This window comes from Chamaea fasciata, unplaced genomic scaffold, assembly GCF_029207755.1.
Source record: "Chamaea fasciata isolate MVZ Bird 193981 ecotype frontalis unplaced genomic scaffold, bChaFas1.0.hap1 SCAF_5, whole genome shotgun sequence".
NCBI lineage: Eukaryota > Metazoa > Chordata > Aves > Passeriformes > Sylviidae > Chamaea > Chamaea fasciata.
The window spans coordinates 73,513,482-73,533,705 of NW_027094090.1; the positions used below are offsets into that span (position 1 = coordinate 73,513,482).

At 39.8% G+C, this 20,224-nt stretch overlaps 1 protein-coding gene across 2 annotated transcripts in view; it reads right to left on the reverse strand.

Annotated features, from left to right (window-relative positions):
* PTPRO (protein tyrosine phosphatase receptor type O) overlaps positions 1 to 20,224 on the reverse strand; it is a 144,591-nt gene that overhangs the window by 6,373 nt on the left and 117,994 nt on the right. The window contains exons 13-23 of one of the 2 annotated variants that reach the window (XM_066184461.1): positions 19,413 to 19,552; positions 16,745 to 16,877; positions 15,703 to 15,823; positions 14,001 to 14,069; positions 10,441 to 10,524; positions 7,238 to 7,273; positions 6,190 to 6,271; positions 5,060 to 5,150; positions 4,464 to 4,540; positions 1,692 to 1,826; positions 96 to 218 (exon numbers count right to left, since the gene is read on the reverse strand). In XM_066184461.1, coding sequence (XP_066040558.1) covers positions 96 to 218; positions 1,692 to 1,826; positions 4,464 to 4,540; positions 5,060 to 5,150; positions 6,190 to 6,271; positions 7,238 to 7,273; positions 10,441 to 10,524; positions 14,001 to 14,069; positions 15,703 to 15,823; positions 16,745 to 16,877; positions 19,413 to 19,552 — 1,091 coding nt within the window. The remainder of the gene's footprint in view (positions 1 to 95; positions 219 to 1,691; positions 1,827 to 4,463; positions 4,541 to 5,059; positions 5,151 to 6,189; positions 6,272 to 7,237; positions 7,274 to 10,440; positions 10,525 to 14,000; positions 14,070 to 15,702; positions 15,824 to 16,744; positions 16,878 to 19,412; positions 19,553 to 20,224) is intronic. The other variant, XM_066184462.1, reaches the window with a different exon arrangement.

The window sequence follows — 20,224 nt, forward strand, 5'->3', positions numbered from 1 at the left end:
TAAGTGTTTTCCACTGAATGCCAGAAATGGACCAAAGTTAAAGAAAAGGCTGGACTGAAATCCTACCCCCTCCTTTGGCAAAGTGTTTCACTCACGTAGCTGATGCGGAAGCTGCGGTACACCCAGTCCGTGTGCTCCTCCTCGCTCAGCATCTCCACTATGATATCCCCATATGCAACAGGATCTTCTGTGAAAGGCCAGTAATGGTCACATTTCACCTGAAACCAAGGAAAAGCCAGGCATATTTGTAATTATATAAAGATACATTTACATAAAGATACACATCTATAGAAAGAAGCACACGCAAAAGGATGCAGAACCTCAGGGTTAGCAAAAAGGATGAAGAACCTCAGGGTTAGCAATGCCTACACCATTGTTCACTTGATGCTGCAATAAAAGGTAATTTATCCTGCTATGAGTTCCAGTCTGACCATTCCCATTTAATTGTGGCCATCAGCTGTGTGTTAGTTTTCAGAAGAGCCGCTTGAGCACAGCAAAGAATAGAAAAAGAGTGCCTTTTGTTATTCTTCCTGATTTAATAGGTCTAAATGGACCAAAACTCTGGGAAAGAGAATGCCATATAAGCCCCCCCCCCCCCATTATATTCCAAATATTTCTATTACCATATCAAGGGGAAATGTAAAGATAAACTTGTATTTTGTAATTATTTAAACTTAAAAGTGCAGAATCCCAGAAGGCCTGAGGCTGGAAGGGACCCCTGGAGGTCATCTTGTTCGAGCCCCTCCCCTCTCAAGCAGTGTCACCTAGAGCCAGCTCTAGACCATGTCCAGATGACTTTGAAATAGCTGCAAGGATGGAGACTCCACAAGCTCTGGGCAACCTGCCCTAGTGCTCAGCCCCCCTCACAGTAAATAAGTGTTTCCTGACTTCAGAAGGAATTTAATGTGGTTTTCTAATTTGTGCACATCACCTCTTGACCTGTCACTGGGCAAGTCACTACTAAAGGAGTCCATCGTCTCCATTCCCTCCCATCAGGTATTTGTACACAGGCACAAGATCCCTGGAGCCCTCTCTTTTCCACGATGAAGAGTCACAGCTCCCTCAGTCTCTCCTCATGTAAGGGGAGAGGCTTCAAAGTAAGGTCAGGGGAGGCAAAAGGGCAAAAAAGGTTGGAGAAGATCTGGGATTGCCAAAGAGGTTCAAAGGCGGTTGAGGAAGGTTAAAGAAAGCTGGGGAAAGTCAACATCAAAGCACGTCAAAGCAAGTCAGAGAAGGTAAAGGAAAATAAAGGAAGGTTGAAGAAGGTCAGGGAAAGTCAAAGAATGTTGAAGTAGTTCAGAAAATGTCAAAGCAGGTCAAAGAAGATCAAAGAAGGTCATAAAAGGTGAGAAGAGGTCAAAGAAGGTCAGGGAAGGTCATAAAAGTCAAAGAAGGTCAGAGAAGGTCAGAGATGGTCAGAGACAGTCAGGAAAAATCAAAGAAGGTGCAGCAAGTGAGGGAAGGCCCAAGTAGGTCAAGAAAGGACAAAGAAGCTCAGGAAAGATCAAAGGAGGTCAGGGAAGATCAGGGAATGTCGAAGGTGGTGCTGAAATGGGAAGGTAGATGCCATTCCAGGGCTGGTTGTGATGCTGCCTTGTGATCAGAACCAATGCAAAGACATTCACTCAGCATTAAAGAGCTCTTTTTCAGAGTGGTTTCTTTTACCCTGCCTATAAGGTTTTGTTACGTACCCGTCTTTTCTCATTGCACTGAGTGAGCATAACAATGATTTGTGATTTTTGCTGGAGAACCATCTTCCAAAAATCATTCCTAGTTTCTGGCAGTGGTCCTTGGGTCGCAATGTATTCCTGGGGTGAATTATAACCCTAAAAGACAAAGAGGTAGATCCTGGTTACCAACATGGTTACTGCTTCAGAACATGTATTTCTCATATTTTTTTAGCTTGCTCACATTCAATTTGTACTTCTAAAAGTGATTTCTAATATAAAGAAATTTTTTTTGTATTTATTTTGTGATGACAACTTTTGCTAGATTTTGATGCTCCCAAAGCATAAGCAATCTAAAATGAAGAAAATGAAGCCATTACCACATAAATCATTTGCCTAGAGAGCAGAAAAGGCAACATTAAAAAAGCAAGTAATAAGAACCTTAAAAGAAAGTTAAAGCTCCTTCCAGATAATGTTATTTTAGGGTTTGTTAATCTGTGGTGATTTTCAGTCACTGATGTCAATGGAACAGGATGATATGCACGTGTTTATGTCATAAAGCCTTAAAATAAAAAAAAAAAAAAAAAAGATTTCTGCTTAAAATAATAGAGAAGATACTGAGTCAATGCTCTTAAGGGATGCTAAGATGCTTTATATGCACATATTCCCTTTCCTATACCCGTGAACATGATTTTAGTTGGAAAGACTCCTTTCTCCTCTCCAAAACCAAAAGACTGTAATATTAGGACTTTATTTAGGCTATAATAAAAGACCACAAAGTGCCCCTTTTGGCATCTGCTATAACCATATTTGTTGAGACTGTATCATCAAAATTGCATTTGGAAAGTTATTTTATATTCCTAGCAAGAGCAAAAAATATGTCCAACACACAGTATGTTCCCGTGCAAATTGGGCAATTCCTGTGCCACCACTGTATGTGGATCATAAAATTATTTGCGATTTGGGAGCACTTTCCTCAAGTGGCTTCCTCCAGACATCTCTGCAAGTCAGCTCAATTCCAGTTTTTTGCATTACAGAGAAATTGCTGCCTGTTCTGCTTGGGCTATGTCTCACCTAAGTGACAAATCCCTTTTAGCAGAGGGATAGATCACCCCTGGTTTCTGTATTTGGAGGCAGGGACTCAGTGGAAAAATGATTATCAGAAAAAAAACAGCATCAACATCACGTGTTTGTCCCAGTTTCAATGGTCAGCACTGTGATGCAAAGCAGAACTGAACAACTGAAAGGGATTTCTGCTTAAGATCCTGTTATCCACACTCCCATGCAACAGAAGTTTCCTGAGCTATGTGAATCCTGGGACATTTTTCTTTCCTGATTCTCTGTGAGCTCAGGCCCTTGCAGTGTGAGTGCTCAGGTTCCTGCTCTGGACACAGAGAAGCTAAGCACAGACAAATGGCTCAACACTGCACACTTGAGCAATGCCACAGTGACAGGGAAGTGGCTCCTCTGACTCATCCAAAGGCTCCTCCTTGCTCCATAATGCTGACCCAGCACAGCCAGGGTCAGGTCTATCTACAGCAAGATTGCAAAAGTGTTCCTTTGTCTATGGTCCCCCAGTGAAAGGCCTCTTCCTCAAGGGCTGCAGTGGTGCCCTGCCTCCTGTCCATGCAGAGCAGCCCAGTGGATGTTGCTCCCCAGCCCCCACTGAGCCACAGCACAGAGGCTACCAGAGAGGCAAACCCTTGTGGCAGTGAAGTTTTAGCTTTCATATTTTCCAGATTCTGTAATGCATTAGTATGCAACTCTGAACTTGATTTAAAGTGTTAGCAAGTTCTCACAGTTCAGTCAGACAAAACAATCCTTTTCCAGCCTGAGAGCCAAGGACTCCATTGCAGCTTCAGGCCCAAAACTTATAAACAGCAAACTGAGGAGAGCAATCTGGGAGAATGGGACTTCATAACCTGAAGCTGTAATTGGACAATTAACCCCAACATGGAAATGAACCAAAAACTTGTAAAAGTGTGAAAACTCATTGTTTGACCAGTTGTCCATCTTGAGTGTAGCCTTGGCCAGGCTCTTGTACTGCCCAAGGTCTGTCTTTTGAAGGCCTTTTAATAAATACCTATTTTATTCCTTTAACACTGTCTAGCCTCTGTTCCAGGTAGCCTCTCATGGCACCACAGGGATAAGCCCAAGTGACTGCATGAGCTCAGGGAAGAGTGGAGAGAGCTGATGAGCTTTCCGCCAGCCCTCAGTGTCAAAATATTTTCCTACAGCTCTGTGTACACTTTAATTATCCTGAATCCGTGGATGCTACCCCCGGTAAGTGGCTGCTCTCTGCCAGGTGGAGGGAGGCTCAGGGGAAGCACCAGAGAGGAGGCAGAAAGCAGAAGTTCTCTCCACGCACCATCTGGGCTGTGTGCATTTTGTGCATTTGGAGTGTCTGGCTTAGCTCGTTTTCCCCCACGTGCAGTAGAAATCTAGAAAGATTTCTCATTTGAGAATTCAGATTTCTCATGTGAACATCTATGTTTTACCTCGCTATCTTAAAGGGCCAATGAATCATTTTAACATTTCCTGCTTATTTCCCTACCAGTCCAATCGAAGTTTCACAAAGATTCACAGCTACTGAAGCAAAATTTGCCAAAAAAACCCTTCCCTCTCCACCCCTTTTTAAAATTTTTTCTTTCTTTTTTTGGTGGCTGTCCCCTGTAGGCAAAATATTTGGAATCTGAAGGAGATGCTGAGAACATGATGGAGCTTCCAGGAAATATTGTGGTATTTTCAAGCTGTGCAGGACACTGAACTGCACACTGACCAGACCTCTGTACTCACAGGGATGTAGTTGGCATTAATGTAGTCGGATCCCTCTTCTTCATTCATCGAGACTAATCGGACACGACTGAAATCATCTGTGAAAGGAAAAACAAATTAGGAAAAAAATCACCTCTCAAGTATGGCACTCATCTCCAACTAGGCAAAATTTAAATTAATCCTATAGGAAATGGCCAAAAATAATCTATTAAAAAAATAGAAAATTCTCGTGTTGACTAAGAGAGCAATGTTTGCTTCAGCAAACACTGAATGGACACCCCATTATTAGTGTTCTGCAAACACCCCCTCCAAGTGCTGTCCCTTTGGGCTCCCTTAGGTTTCATTAAAATCCTAAGAGAAACACAGTAACACTTCTCAGTAGCATGAAAGACTTTGTGTTTCTCAACTCCAAACTCTTGCCATGATAAACATTTCCAGGAAGCTACATCTACTCAAAGCTAACAAAAAACATCCCTTGCTTGGTTCTCTGTAAGAGCAGGATTGTAGAACAGGCTTTTATCTGTCTTAGAAAATCACCTGATTCTCCAGTTTTCTTATTAGAACTCTTCTTTCCCTCTCTAGCGATTTTAGCAGGATTTGGTGACTGTTGTACTTACATGGCAGGATATTTGTGTAGCGATTTTTACAGCGATTCATGGGGAGATCAGCAGCAAAGTGGGGGATGTCCAGCCCAATCAGTTTTAGCTCCTGAGACAACAGAAAGGAAAATGCCAAGGTCAGCCTCAAAAAAACACCCAGAGAATAATTCTTCGTGATTACTCGTGGCAGGCAGCAGGCAGAATACACCCATAAATCACAAACTGGCAGCAGGATGACACTGATTCTTCTTATTTGATGCCTGAGTTGTGCTCCAGGCAGCTGATTTTCCTTATATGATGCCTCTGAGTAGGGCTCCAAGTGGCTGGAGAGCAGTGCTGAGGTTTCTCCTCCTGGTGTTGCCAACACACTGCTGCCATCCTGGCTGTGACTCAGAATTGCTCCTCTCTACCCACACTCAACCAGAACACTGCCAAACCAGGGGCTTGCTAAGTTACTTCTGTGGTAGTCATCTCTGCTCCCCTTAAAGGGGCTTCTTCAAGCCCTCAAGTAGGGCTTTCAGTCTTGGGGAAATGCTTGGAAGGTCTTTCTAGTCATCATCTTCAGGAGTTATGTGTTATATGTGGTGCATCAGGGGAATTTGCTGTAAGGAAGGGATCATGGAAACACCCTGAGAGTCCTCCCCACTGCCTTTCCATGTTTAAATCTTTGAGAAACAGCCCCAGGATAGGGATTTAGTGTTATACTGCTAAACTGACTTAAAATTTTGGGTATTTAACAGAATGCACCTGAGCTTCTCTTAGGAAAATCTCCTTGCTCTTATAGAGACGTCTGATGCTACTTCCTGATTCCAGTGCTTCCTCTCAGATTAAGGACATTAAATATATAAAATAAAGCCATTAAAATGCCAAATTTAATTCAGGTTGCCAGCATGTCCTAAACTTAAAGCAAGTGTGTTATTCTGACAGTTAAATTGGATGTGACAAGCCACTCCAATCAGTTTACTAAATGTAGGATTTAACAACACCAAGCTTCACTTGAAAAATTCTGCAGAAGAGGAAGGGAAGTTGGCCTGCCCAGCAACACCGCAGATGGACTAACACAGAGCACAGAGGAGCATGCCATGCAGCCTTAACACCTTGGAAAACTGATCTGAGCATGGCAGAGGGCAGAATCCTCAGAGATTTACCTCAAATTGCAGAGAAAATTTATAATCTGAATCTTTGGCCATATCCTTGATGTATCCATCAAAATCGTCCAACTGGACAGGGCTTTAAAAGAAAAATACAGAGAAATTAGGTAAAAAACCCCCCGATTTTTGTAGTACCTTTCATTTCATTCCCCCAGAATACTCTCAAGTCATAAATATCTATTTTCAGCTGTTAATGCTAGAAAGAAATAAGGACAAACCTTGTGCTTCAGGGCCACCAAATGGTGGGTGTATTACATTTTGGATGCCACTGCCCTGACTGCTTTCTCTGCTGGCTATACACATTTGCAATTATAAGTCAAATTCTCTTCCCAGAGAGATGGTGGCTAAAAAAAGGTGGTATATATCTGTACAAAAACCATGGAGAGCTTCAGTAGGTACAAATCAGCCTTGATTTAATGACTGCCATCTCTCCACACTTTTTTGCCAGGTGAGCTCTATCTGTTAGTCAGGCACAGCCCCTGAACATAACGCAGAAATAATTAGGCTGATGCTCTGAGTAAGGAAACACAGGTAAACAGCTTCCCTCACCTAATTATCATACTCTAATTTACAAGCTACTGAAGCATGTACACAGTAATCTTCTCATTTACTTTGAGGCAATATGCCCAAAGGAACCTGTCTTATCACTACTTAATTACTCCTGTTTACCCGCTGGCATTAATGATCTAATGTTCTAGCAACAACTAATGAGAGCCCCATGTCAATAGGGAAATATCACTACACCCAAATGCATCCCAGTTTTTTTCACCATTTGCAATTTTTAACTAAGGATAAGCTCGGTTGAAATCACTAAATTGGATAATTGATCTTTTCCCTGATGACTGATTTTGTATGTTTTACTACAATCTGTTGAGCAAAATTGCTTTCTGTTTTTTGTTTGTTTTCTGCTTTCAGGTATCTCTCTTGGGATACGTCTATCAAGAAGTTTTCTATATTGGTAACTAAAATACCACTATGCCATGTATTCCATAATGCCTATTTAGTCTAAGGCATTATTCCTTTAAGTATCAAAGAAGTTACGTACTTGGTCAGCTTCCTCTTCTTTAATCCATTTTTACTCCTGTAAAAAAAAAAAAATAAATAAAGGGAAGTGTTTTTCATACCCTGAACAGTTGTACAACCTTTATTCAAAGACAGTACTGATTTAAGAATGTATATTTTTTCATCATACTCAGGAGGAGATTGGTGATAATAACTTGGACAATTTTAAGGTGATAGCAACATTTCTGTTGACCCCAGCAGGATCCATATCCCGTTCTGTGGCTCTGAGAATGACCTGACACTGAAAAGGAAAATCTGTGCCCAGAAAAACCCATGGGTACCCTATAAATCCTGACCCATTGGCTTTGGGTGGGCTGGGGCTGAGTCCCAGTTGAGCTTGGAAATAGGATGTCAACACTGGAGAGTAATTGTGAAGGAGAAGCATCTGTTGGGTAAAGGGACAAGAGCACCACTTGCAAATTCAGGAAAAGGTGAAGGACAAAAGAAAGGGCCTGTCTCATAACCTGCTTATGATGATAAATAAAGACAATGGCAAATATCCTACTCACCTCAGTGGGACTCAAGCTTAAACATTAGATCATTTAATTGACTTTTAACAGCTGGAGATAATTGTGCCAGTCATGTAAAACAATGATTTATCAGTGATGTAATTCACTAGCAACAGTTGTGAGCAGGTTTCTGAGTGTGTTCAGCAGTAAAACCCAAAGTTTTGGACTTAAAAACTGCCCTACAACAACAACAACAACCAGGTGGTTTTTTGGAGGGGGGATGTGTGCTCATTTTGTTGTTGCAACAATAAGTACACAAAGCAAGCACCCTGGAATCACTTGGCTAGAGGTCTAAAAATACTGATCTCCTCTGTTCCATTAGCCACAGAGCTCAAATAGATTCTTGCTTACTCAGAAGGAATTTTAGTAGTGTCAATTTTTAATTCCTGGGCATTAAAAATACCTGTTCATTTTTCAGATTATAATGATGCTAATTTTAATTTCATGGTTATATGAAAATTATGTCTAGATCCCTTGGTTCACAGCTTCAATTAGTAAATTAAAGGAGAAGACTTCTAAATTCTAAATAATGAAAATATACAGAAAGAAATATTAAAAAGTGGAGTATTTTCATTTTCCTATCTTGTTAAGTTTAGAAGTTACATTAAAAAACAATAAAGGACTGCTTTCCGAAATCAAATTTTACAAAATATTCAGTTTGTGGAGCAGCCACAATCTGTAGTAATTTTGTTATTTTGTCAAATTACCTTTCTATTTAGATGAGGAGCTTTGCCTGCAGAATTAACAAGAGCTATGACAATACCAGCTTCATATTAATGTGGAGATTTTTATAAACCTCTTCAGCTTATCATGTTATCTGTACATTCAGAGGTACTGTACACCTAAATGAGTAGTATTTATTTTCTATCTTCAAAGATTTTTTCCAGTGAAATCTTAAAGTTAATTCCACTAAATTATTCAACACACCTCTATCCCCTGTGACGATGGTAAACCTTTTAATGTCAAGCACATAAGAATTAATTTGAAAAGAAAAAAAAAACCAACTAAATACTCTTTATGATAGGAATGCTTCTAAGAATGCTTCTCCAAGGACCACTTCAAGAGGCAATAAAACAAATGATTGGCATACTTTTCTCAGCAAGAATTTCATGTGCTTTGATAGTCTCAAGAGGCCTCTGTTTCTTAGCATTGCAATTGTTTCCTGAGTGTTCATAAATATTTGAAACCAACTTGTGTGCAAAACAAAAGCATTTGAAACATTAGCTGGTGTGTCATCTGCTATTCCATTTACTCTACAGATTAAAATACAAAAAGAGGGATTAATCTTATCTCATTCCACTTCAGCTCCTGTACACTTAATCATCTAGACTAAAACAGGTAGGTTGATTGAAAAGGAAACCTCTGAAGAAAGATACACATCTGGAAAGGTGAGCTAATGCATAATAAAAGAAAAAAGGCAGAGGGACAAAAGATGACAACATTTTTGAAGCAATGCCATTGAAAGTGGCCACTTTGGGCTTCTTGACCAGCCAAGAGATCTCCAAAATAATCACCTGCTTGCCTGACCTTCCACCTCTGTGCAGCTCAGGAGTTAACTGAGTTTGCACCAGACAAGTTCCAAATTTAACAGCAACCTTGGATGGGTGGGGAACACCCCCACGTGCTCCTCAGCAGGGTGTGTATGTGGAGAACAGGCTTTTGTTTTCCTGACAGAAGAAATGGACCTTTTTTTGTTTACATAAACACTCTCATTTCTAGGCCTACTGAAAATTTGGATGGGTTTTTCTACAGACCCACTGTAATCCAAGGAAAATCAGTCTCAAAAATCCCTGTGCTGGAGATGTTGATGTCTGCCTGCCAGGGCTTTGGTGCCTCATGGTAACTCCAGGGTAAATGCTTGGGAAATAAAATCTTAACCTCAGTACCACCTTCTTTGTAAAACTCTAAAACTTGGACCCACAACCATCAAGAACTTAACTTTCTTTACATGAAATAGGCATTTTATGGGTCATAGTCAATTGTAATTATTTGTTAAGTGGTTTGTAAAACAATTCTGGTTCTAAGTAGATGAGTGGCTTTGTTAGGTATTTTCAAGAAAACAATCAAGTGTTTACTAAATCCTTAGAAATTATTTGCAGACTAAAGTATTAAATATGCACACATAGAGAATGAGATGTGCACACATTGACCCTATTTTTACTCTCTGGGACTCCTAGTTGTATCCATTCTCAGCAAACTGTTTTTCTTAAGAGCAAAACTTTCACTGACATCAGGAGAGCATAAGAGCAGCTTTGAAAAACAAATGTATTTGACATCACACACCAAACAGGTGGGGCACGATCAGGCAATTTTAGTAATAGAACAGCAGCAGCAGCAGTCAGTGCCAGGCAATGAACATGTAAATAACCAGGACAGAAGAAGCCAGGACTTAGAATGAAGCAGCAAATTTGCAAAGACAGCAATGAGATGGATTTGATGACCACTGTCAGATTAGCTTTATAATACCAGAATGGGTTGGAGCATAAACAGAAACCAGATGAAGCAGGGTAGCAAATACTTTGATACCCACATCCTCTCCAGTCCATGTTCCAGTACAAGAACATTATATCTTCAAAAGCTTTGACCCGTTTGAGAACAAAGGCACCACACATTTCTTATGTCATAGAAATTCACATTGTTTACACATTGCATATGGAAAAACAAGTAAATCACTTACCAAGGATTAACATAAAATGCCAAAAGATAATCAGTCCAAAGGCATGAGGGTAGCAGAGTTAGGAAAGCAAATACACTTCTACGCCTGTGAGCATTAATAAATAACACACATAAAGATGAAAAAGTGAGGAGAGTTAGTAAGACAAACAGAAATCAGGAGATCAGCAAATTCTATTTAAAAAATCAGCTAGACCCATAAATCCTACTTCTTACTTACTTCCTGAGAATATTATTAGCATCCCTAGATTTTTTACTCCTCAACCTACAGGATTTTCAGCTATCCAACACAAAATTCTATATGATTGAAATAAATATGTCTTATCATATTGATTCAGGCCTGTTATTCCTAATTTTCAGAGAGTAAAGTGAGTGGGAAATTTCATTGACAGATTTCCAGCCATTGCATAGGTGGTATTAAGCCTATTTCCAATGTTTTGAGATATTCAGTACTGATATGGTTTGTTTTTTTCACATAAAGCTACAATAATCTCCCACATTTGTTCCTGCAGGTGATCCTGTGGATATCAGAAGATCTATATTGGAGATAAATTCAAATGCTTCCAATGTCTCCTAATACCCTGTATTGAGTCAGATTCCTCAAGGCATCTGTAAAACATTTTGCAGAGTGCCTTAAATTCTTTCCTAGGTTTTAATCTAAACATTGCTTGAACAGTCCTTCTAACTGTGGTTTCTGTGAATAACTATCCACAGCAGATTTTACTGTGGCTAAAGAAAATATGAGTACAAAATGATTCTAAACATCTGTATTTGCAAGCTGTTTACCAGGTTCTGCTCTGTATTAATTCAGGAAACCCACTCAGGCCAGTTCTATCTATTGGTGAAATGGGCTCCAGGTACTTCACAAATATAAAAAACTCATGAAGCTTAATCAAACTTGGCTCCAGTAGAGGGTTTGGGGTTTTTTTAGTCAGATACACCCTCAGTCTGTTTTTTTCCCTATCAGAAAATCTGCTGCCTTAAAAGTGATACCATGCTTCAGCAGCTGTTCTAAAGAGGAAACACAAAGTTAAATTTCCATGTTCAGTATGTCCTTTGGCCCTTATGAAGTTGCTAGACATGGTGTTTTCCCTGATAAACAAGTCATGTCAAATGACTAATCATTGAGATTAGTCTCAATCTTCCAAGCAGGGAGGAAATCTTCTGCCCATGCAGTGAAAACTCCAAGTTATGCTTCAATGAGTTTTGCTGCTGTAGAGGAAACGGGCAGTGCACTTTCTGCAGGGCACCTTCCCCAGACTTTGGTAGGAATTGTGTGGCTCAGCCAGAGGCCAGAGCCCTTTCTGGTTACTCGTATACCACAACAACTGTAGAGTCCGACCCTTAAGGCTCATTTGTTGTCTGAGTTTTTATGAGGCTGGACTGAGGATGAAATTTGGTTTTCCATAAACAGATCTCTGGTGCCACAGAGGTTTCCATTAGGCTTGGGACAGAGAAGTGATGATGTTGCTGGAATACTTCTCTTTCCTTTGAAAAACTCCACGTGAGACTTTTATTTCCTCTTGCCTGCAGAGGCAGAAGGAATTATTCAAGCCAGGGCTTCTTTCATTGTCAATCCTCACAAGGATTTTCCACTCTTTATCAAATCACTGGATAACATACTTGCAAACTGATTTGTATTCACAGACTAGGAGCTCTGACAGGTAAAACAATTCATTTTATTCGACATATGAAAAATATGTAATTGCCCAATAAATACAATACTGTTTTTTTTCTTCAATCATGTAGTCTTTCACACCCTGCTCAGGCATACGGAACAACTTAATTAAAAGAAAGAGATGCAGAGATTGCTCAAATCCTGAAAACTCTGCTGAGCCTCCCTTAGGAATTAGTGGATATGCTCATAGCTCCCTGACTAGATCCCTGGAATGAGCCAATCCTTCTCTCTGGTTTTAGGGCCATATTTCCCACCTGACTGCCTTGATGGATTGTGGATCTGGTCTTGACATTAGACAACAGAGGCACACAAAACAACTCTCAGAGAAAAAAGGACCATAAGATAAGATAAAATAAGGACTATAAGAAAAAATGACCATAAGATAACTGCTTTCAGTTACAAAAAAGTTTTGGAGATATTAAGCAGGAATGCTTTCCTCTGTTTATATTTTTATAATTTAATTTATATATGTATACAAATATGCATATACACACAAACATACATACATACATACATACATATATATATATATACTAAAGCAACAAGAACCTTCACTTTTGCATCCAAACCTATCAATTCCCTTCCCATTAAAAAAGCATTTTATGATTTTAATAAAGTCTGTTGCTAGTTTAATAATTTCATTCAAGCTTGGCTATTTAATTAACACGAGTGTTTGATCTTCTGACTTTTTTTTGCCATTAATATAGCCCAAGCAAGAGAAGCTGAGGGATGGTTTCATTTGTACTGCATACAGCTGGCTGCTATTAAAGCTAAACCAAGCAAGTGAAGCTTGTTTAATATCCAGTTAATTAGCAGCACAGTGAGATATTGACAAGATTTGCTGGGCTTGTTAGTTCTCTTGCAAGGCTTATTAGCAAAAGGCTTGTGGTGGTGCAGTGTCAATCCATTTAATGCCAGCCTGGCTGGCAGGCTGTGTCCTGTGAGATCGTGGAAGCAGTTCCCTCTGCACCAACTTTTCTTTCCAACTTCTTAGCTGTCAGCAAAGCTGAGCATGGGTGTAAAGGCATGTATTTTCTTCTGACCTACTGGAATGGGGCTGATGTCATGCTTGTAAGTGTCTGTGTTTGGACTTGCCTTGAAAGATAAGAGGTTTTTGCATTGATTGTTAACAGCAGAGCAGTAAACCTTGGGGGTCTGTCATTGTCACTCATTTGATTATCAAAATAAGGATGGAAAATGACCACACTGGTGCCAGTCAGGTAGCTCTCAGAGCCTTTTACTTCTATGAAAGCTAATCCTACAGATTTTCTTTCTTCAAATACTACTCAGCTGATGATTTAGAGTCCATATCAGTGCCTGCAACCCTTGAAGGTGATTTTCTAGACTACCAAGAAATATTTAGGGTTTTTTATTATTTTTTTCAACAGCACTGAACATTAAGTTACAGTATATATTTGAGTTGGCTTGTTCTTGTCTTGTAACGTAAGGAAATACTAATTAAAGGCACTGTATGAAGACAGTTGGTAATTAGTCATCTACAAATAAGCTTACTCCTGGATGTAAATATATGGAAGTGCTAATGAATTTATAGATCAAGTTTCTACAGTTGTGTTATTTTAGGAAATAAGTCTGTAAGAGAAAAGCAAAAAAAAAAAAAATCCTCCCAAAAGACATTATGCTACTTGGCTGACATGCAAATACATCATTGCCTACTAAAAATAGCAGGTGACAGAATGCATGCCTCCAGTCATCATTCAAGAAATAAAATACATTTGAGGAATAAAATACAAAATTAACAAGCCTAGTAGTTCTATCCTAAAGAGGGACAGCAATAACATAAAGAATAAGCACTTTAAGATTACAGATAACATTTGCCAAAAAGCAGAGATGGGGAAAAAAACGTAAGCTTTGCTTCAAACACTCACCAATTATAGGGGAGCTTTCCATCTCTCTCTAAAGATGCAAAATTCACAAAGGTCCCAGCCCCGCACTCCCTGTTCCAGGAAGACCATTAAGTAAAAAGTTACTATTTTTGGATTCACAACACTTGCAAAGAGCATGATTTAACAGAGAACTCTTAGAGTTGCAGGGAAGTGCTGAATACTCACATCTGTGACCAGGTCTGAGATAATATGTAATGAACATAACTAAAACCCCTTAAGCTAGTTGTCCAAAACCAATAAATGTTCAACACCACCTGAGATTAAATTGCCTAAAAATGCTTCAAAAGAATGAAATTGTCAAATTAAACTTATTTTCTGTTCAGATTTGTGCTTTCCATAGCCTGGCACTAGCAATGGTTTCTGGCCTCAGTACACAGGTTAAATATTTACCTTTCTATACTAAATATTCACTGTTCCCACTCTAAGGAGAAGTTATTTAATTGTGTCCTTTTTTACAGGATAATTATAGGTAATTTTGAGTTACGAAAATAACTGCAGGAAAAAAAAATCCTGAAAAACATTCTTGTAGTGTCTTTATCACAAGTACACTATTTTCAGCTATGAATTATAAACTAACTTGACTATTTTCTTGATTTAAGCAAACAATTGCTTGCAGCTTCTTACTGGATTTATTTTTAAAATTTCCTTCTGGGGTGTTTATCTTCCGGGGCTAGAAGCAGTGATGAAGAGAAAAAGCTTTGGGCTGGCTGCACAGTAATTAAATAGGAAAGAGAATTAATTTAACTGGGATTTTTACAGAGCCAATTACATGAAAAACGAACAAACTACATAATGTTTTCTTAAAAAGATAACCTGAAAATTATGTGTGATGTGGACATCTGTTGCATGGAGTACATGGACAAGACACAACACACAAAATGCAGCATCTGCTAGGCTGCTAAGTAAAAGATTTTTTATGTAAATTTGTTTTTACATAAAATAATTTCCTTCCTTGACACAGTACAGTAAATTAATATAAAATACATTACATAGATTAAAAAAGGACAAAGACTCTGTGACACCTTCAAAACCAGTAGGTAAACCTATCTATATCTATATATATATATATATATATCTATATCTAGGGTTTGGGGAAACTTCCACAGCTCACACAGGCCATAACAAGCCACATCAAAGTGAACTGTTGCAGGTAAGATCACTTAGAAAATGAAACTGAATTTCAATATTCACAAGGTACAAAAGATTGGTGAAGACTGCTAAATGGTGAGAGAGAGACTCTCTAGAAAATGTTATCTGTTTATACGGAAAAATCTCCTGTTCCAAAGCATATCAAAGACTTAAAAAACCCTTCGATGTCCTGCTCATGCCCATTTGCCTCAGATCCTAATTAACATTTGTGTTCCTGACACAACCCTTCTGTAACAAATGATTGCACTTATGGACTCAATACTGCAAAGCTCAAAATGAGACAAAGGTTGAGGCTTGTCAGTCAGGTCAAGGGTGAAAGCAGATAGAAGGAGATGTGCTCAACAGCAGCAAAACAACTCCTTCAAAGACACCCTGTTCACAAGCACCTCAAGTAGCACCCACACACAAAAGCATTCTCACCTGGAACTATTGTCATGATATGTTTGTTGGTGTCTGAAGGGGTTTTTTTGTTGTTGATTTTTTTGTTTTTTTTTTTTTTTTTTTTTGGGTGTAGTTAGCATAAATCTGGACTTACCTGGCCATTTGTAGGTGTTTTCTCCTGAGTACAACCAAAGTGACCAGCAGCAGTCCAATCAGGAGGATACTGAGGATGGCCAGCACAGAGATTACCACGACATTGGGGTTCATCTCTGTGACTGTACACACAGAAAATGACTCTCAGTTATTCAGTTCAGAAGCACTGACATTTTTATTTTGTTTTGGTTTTCCCTGAGTGTTGACAATGCTATTTTTTTAAACTTATCTCAAAGAGCCTGGAGTGTTAGAGAGAGAAAAATCTGCCACAGGAGATAAAGGGAGAGTTTGAGTAGCTATTGTTCTTAGAAATTTTCTTTGGGGAAATTACTTCATTCTGGCATTTTTGTTAAACTTTAACATGTTCTGATTTATTATTTTTTTCCTTTTTAGCTGACATTTATAACACAAGGAAAAATGGTGAAGATAATACAAAATACAGATATTCATCATCATCTATGTCTCCAAAGCACATTTCCACTCTGAAGTTGTTCCTCAACAATAATCAATGCTTTTTCTGACCCAGAAGCAAAATAATAAGCTCGGGGTTTGTAATATACTGGGTTGAAATTGCTTAATTACTCTGGAAAATGACATGCCCAGGGATCCTCCATCAGGAGCCTTTTGGCTGAAGACGCTGCAGAGGATCTTTCTTCTCTCTTACTTCTTTGCTGAATGCAGAAAGCCTTAACTGCTTATGAATGTGATTTCCCTCTTGTTTGGGCTTGGCTGAGAAAACATTTTTCTCCATAAATATCATCAAGCAATACCCTGGTGTTTAGTATTGACACCACAAACGACGTCCCTGATTTCTAAAGCCCAGAACAGAACTGAGCCCCTAGTTTACATTTTTCCAAGTCAAGTGCAAAGGGCCTTTTCTAAGAGCTTTCCAAAGCTGCTCCCCAACCCCATCCACATCTGGCAGCCTTTTCATGATACAAAGAACCCCTGGGGCCAGCATTACAGGGTGCAGCTTTAGAAAACAAGGGGAAACAGATGTGGCTGGATGAGGAAGAAGAAGAAAGCGGGGAAGTGCTGCTCACCCATGGTGGAGACTGCAATGAAGGTGGGGATGCTGGGGCTGTTGTGGCTGAAGGTGGTCACGCTGCAGTTGTAGGCAGTGGCAGGGGTCAGGCTGGAAATGGTCACGACGTGTGAAGAGACAGTGACAGGTTCCTGGACACGTGGGGAAAACACACAGAGGAGTTTGTCGGTCCCATAAATGCAAGAGCACAAATCAGTGCTCCGTGTATCTGGCATGTAAAGGCAGATCTGGTGAAAGAAATCAGCACTTTGAAACACAGGGAAGGTAACCAGGGCCTGCCCTTGACAGCAGGCAGATAGTCTGGCAGAAAAGGGGAGAGGAATAGGTGTGAATGCAGCTGCAAGAACACCCCAGAGCACCTCAGGGACTCCAGAATGGGAAGGGGAAGGGACATGTGCCCCAGGGTGGGTTGGTCAGGCCCATGCTTGATAGGGAAAAGTTTCCTGCTGTGACCTCCAAAACATGCCAGAGGTGGGCACAGCTCATGAGCGCTCGTTTCTAAACCACACAGGTAGCAGGAAAACCAAGTTATTTTTATTCAAAGAACAGCCAAGGCAGTCACAACCTCTGCCATGAATGAAATCACAATTCTGATTTGAATGCATGTCATCTCTGCCTCTGAGGCAGCTCCTCTGGGTGTGGAGACCTGTGAGCCCTTTTTAGTGGTCAAGGTGAAAAACAAAGCTAGAGCAAAGATTTTGGTAATAATTATGATCAAACACCCTACACCTCAGTTTTTCTGGCTGGCAGAAACTCTACATAACATATTCATACAATGTGTTAATTACTATGACCCCGTGAACACTTTCGTAGATTTTAAATGCTGATAGAGCAAGAGAAAAACACAGCAAGAACAACACATGCACTGACTTAAAGAAAGAGATCCTTAAGGCCCACGGTTTTCTGGATTGTCCAGCAGAACCTGGGGTGGGTTACAGTTGTAAAAACAGGGATGCTGAGCCATTTAGATTTAGAAGGGTAAAAAGGAGAAGTTTTATGAATGAACCCACTCCAGATGGGGAATGCAAGATGCTGTAACAAGTCCCAGGCACTGGATATTTGCAAGAGCCTGCTGTCAGTCTTGGCCCAATTCTAAGCTCCTGTTGCAGAGCAAATCTGAGGTACATGATGCAGATGAAATCACATGCACATGAGTGGAAGGGAGCAGACTTTTATTGCCTGAGCTGAAAGGAGGAACCACACTTTGGCAACTGGACTTGGTTTCCATTTTCCCCTGTGGGAAATTTAAATTAGTCGACTCAAATCCAAGATGTTCAAAATCAGAAAGCTGTTGATTTTCATTTCACTGATTTAAAGATGCAGGAAAGGGAAAAAAATGTTCATGTAATTAGCATGGAGAATCACCAAGAATTTTCACCAGTTTACTTGGAAAGCATCCCTTTTTGCAGCTCAGAAAGGAGCCCTTCCCAGTTTTCCGTGGAGACAGAAAAGAGAGTGATGAATCTAATGAGGAGTGAGCTGACAATCTCTGTGCACTATCCAGTGCCAGATGTTGCCGTCAACAAATGAGACACCCACTGCAGCATCTGCCAAACGAAGCAGTCTTTTCCTGATCTTCTTAAAACAGATCTGCTCTGAACTGAAGTTGCAAATCCTCTGGTACCTTTCTTGCCTGATCTCATCATTATTTTGAATCTCTGGTAAGTGATGATAGTGACTTCATGACCTTTGCTATTCAATGTGAAAAAGCAGGAATATAGACGTGGAATCTAAACTATCCAACAGATTAAAGTGCATTTGAGCACTTTTTTTTCCCTTTAGTCATTGTCTGTCTCAATTTAAAAAGAATATTAAATAATTCAGACTGATCATCCATAGGATTAAAGAGTGTGCAAGTCTTTTGTGGTAATCAGTCATTTAAGTAGGCAATTTTTCACTTCTTTCTGAATGATTCCCCATTACATGTCACAGTGCCCATGAGAGAACAATGTTTTGTGGCATGTAATCAGAGTGATTCATTATACCATCAGCTAAAGCACAAAGTAAACCTCACATGCTGCACAACAGTGAATGTCAAGGAATTAAAGCTACTACGGCTCTCTATTTTTCACTGAACAGCATTACCCATTTAAATACTATATATTTATATATGTAGTACCTGCTGAGCACAGGTACTTGACTAGAGAGAAAGAAAAGGACGTTCATAAGTGAAGCTCAGGAGGTGGGTCTTGAAGAAAATACCCTGAGATGAAATGCATGAGGAGCAGCCACATTTGCATAAAAGTACTCTTTGAATAGCAAGGAAGGTCCTACTGAACTTCAGTTAACAGATCTCAAAACCAGGAATAAAGTATTCCAGAAATAATTAGATACTGTATCAGAAATCTCATGGCATCTAAATATGTCTATTTTCCGCATTCCTTATGAAGCTACCTGACCATTTTCCCCTTCTTGCTCATTGGCATTCCCTTAGTTTTGTGGCCTGTTAGGTTTTGCACAGTCTATCAGAGCCAATTCCACTGACACTGATGGATGTACATAGTTTCTCTCCAACCAGTTCCATAATCTCATCAATTAGGCAGAGGTCAACCTTAATATTGCAAAACAATGAAAATATTTTAGGACTTGAAGTGTAGCTTTAGTAGTTTAGCTTTTAAAGGTTTAATTCTGGGATGAAGAGTGGACACCAAAGAAGAGACACTTACCTGGACTTTTATTTCCTGCCCAGATCCGGCCTGTTGGCAGTAGACTTCAAAGAAATCAGCTACTCCTTCTTCCACCCACAGCAGAGTCACGGAGGTCTGAGTCTTGTTGACAGCAAACAGTGATTTTGGGGGGGCTGGTTCTGGTGTAAGAGAAAAATCTCCTTTCATTAAGCTTATCTTTAAGTTTCCAGAAAACTGAGAAAAATGAAAAAAATCGAAAGCAATGCCTGATGCGCTTCTATCTTTCATTTCCTTCGGATAAAGTCTACCAATGTAAATCCTCTCACGATGACAAACTACCACTGTAAAATGGGAAGATGATGAAGTGTGTTGGTTTTTCTTCTCTATTTAAACCATTCTATATTTGGACAGCTGGATAATTACTTCACTTCCCTTCTCAGCAGAGGCCTTGTTTGAGGATGATCAGTGGATTCTATTCATAGAATAATGTTAGCAGGAACTCTATCAGAAAAGATCCCTGTCCACCTGTTAGCAACACATTTGGCCTGAGAAGGCTTTTCTTCACAAGGTCTGCCCAGAAGACTACAAAGAAGCAGCTTCCCACAAGCAAAAGCTGCCTAGGTTCCTTTAATTGCAGCAGAGGAAATATTTAGCCAATTACCAGTTAAAAAACTCAAACCTATAGCCTTCCCCTGCCCCTCCCCCCCCCCCCCCCGCCTAACATTTAAGGGCTACTGGAACTATGTTGACTTCCATGACTTGTAGGAATGCAGAGGTCCAGATCTCCAGAGGTCCTCAATTGATTATTTTGATTTCCATTGCTTTTGCACTGGATGAAGCAACATTAGGCA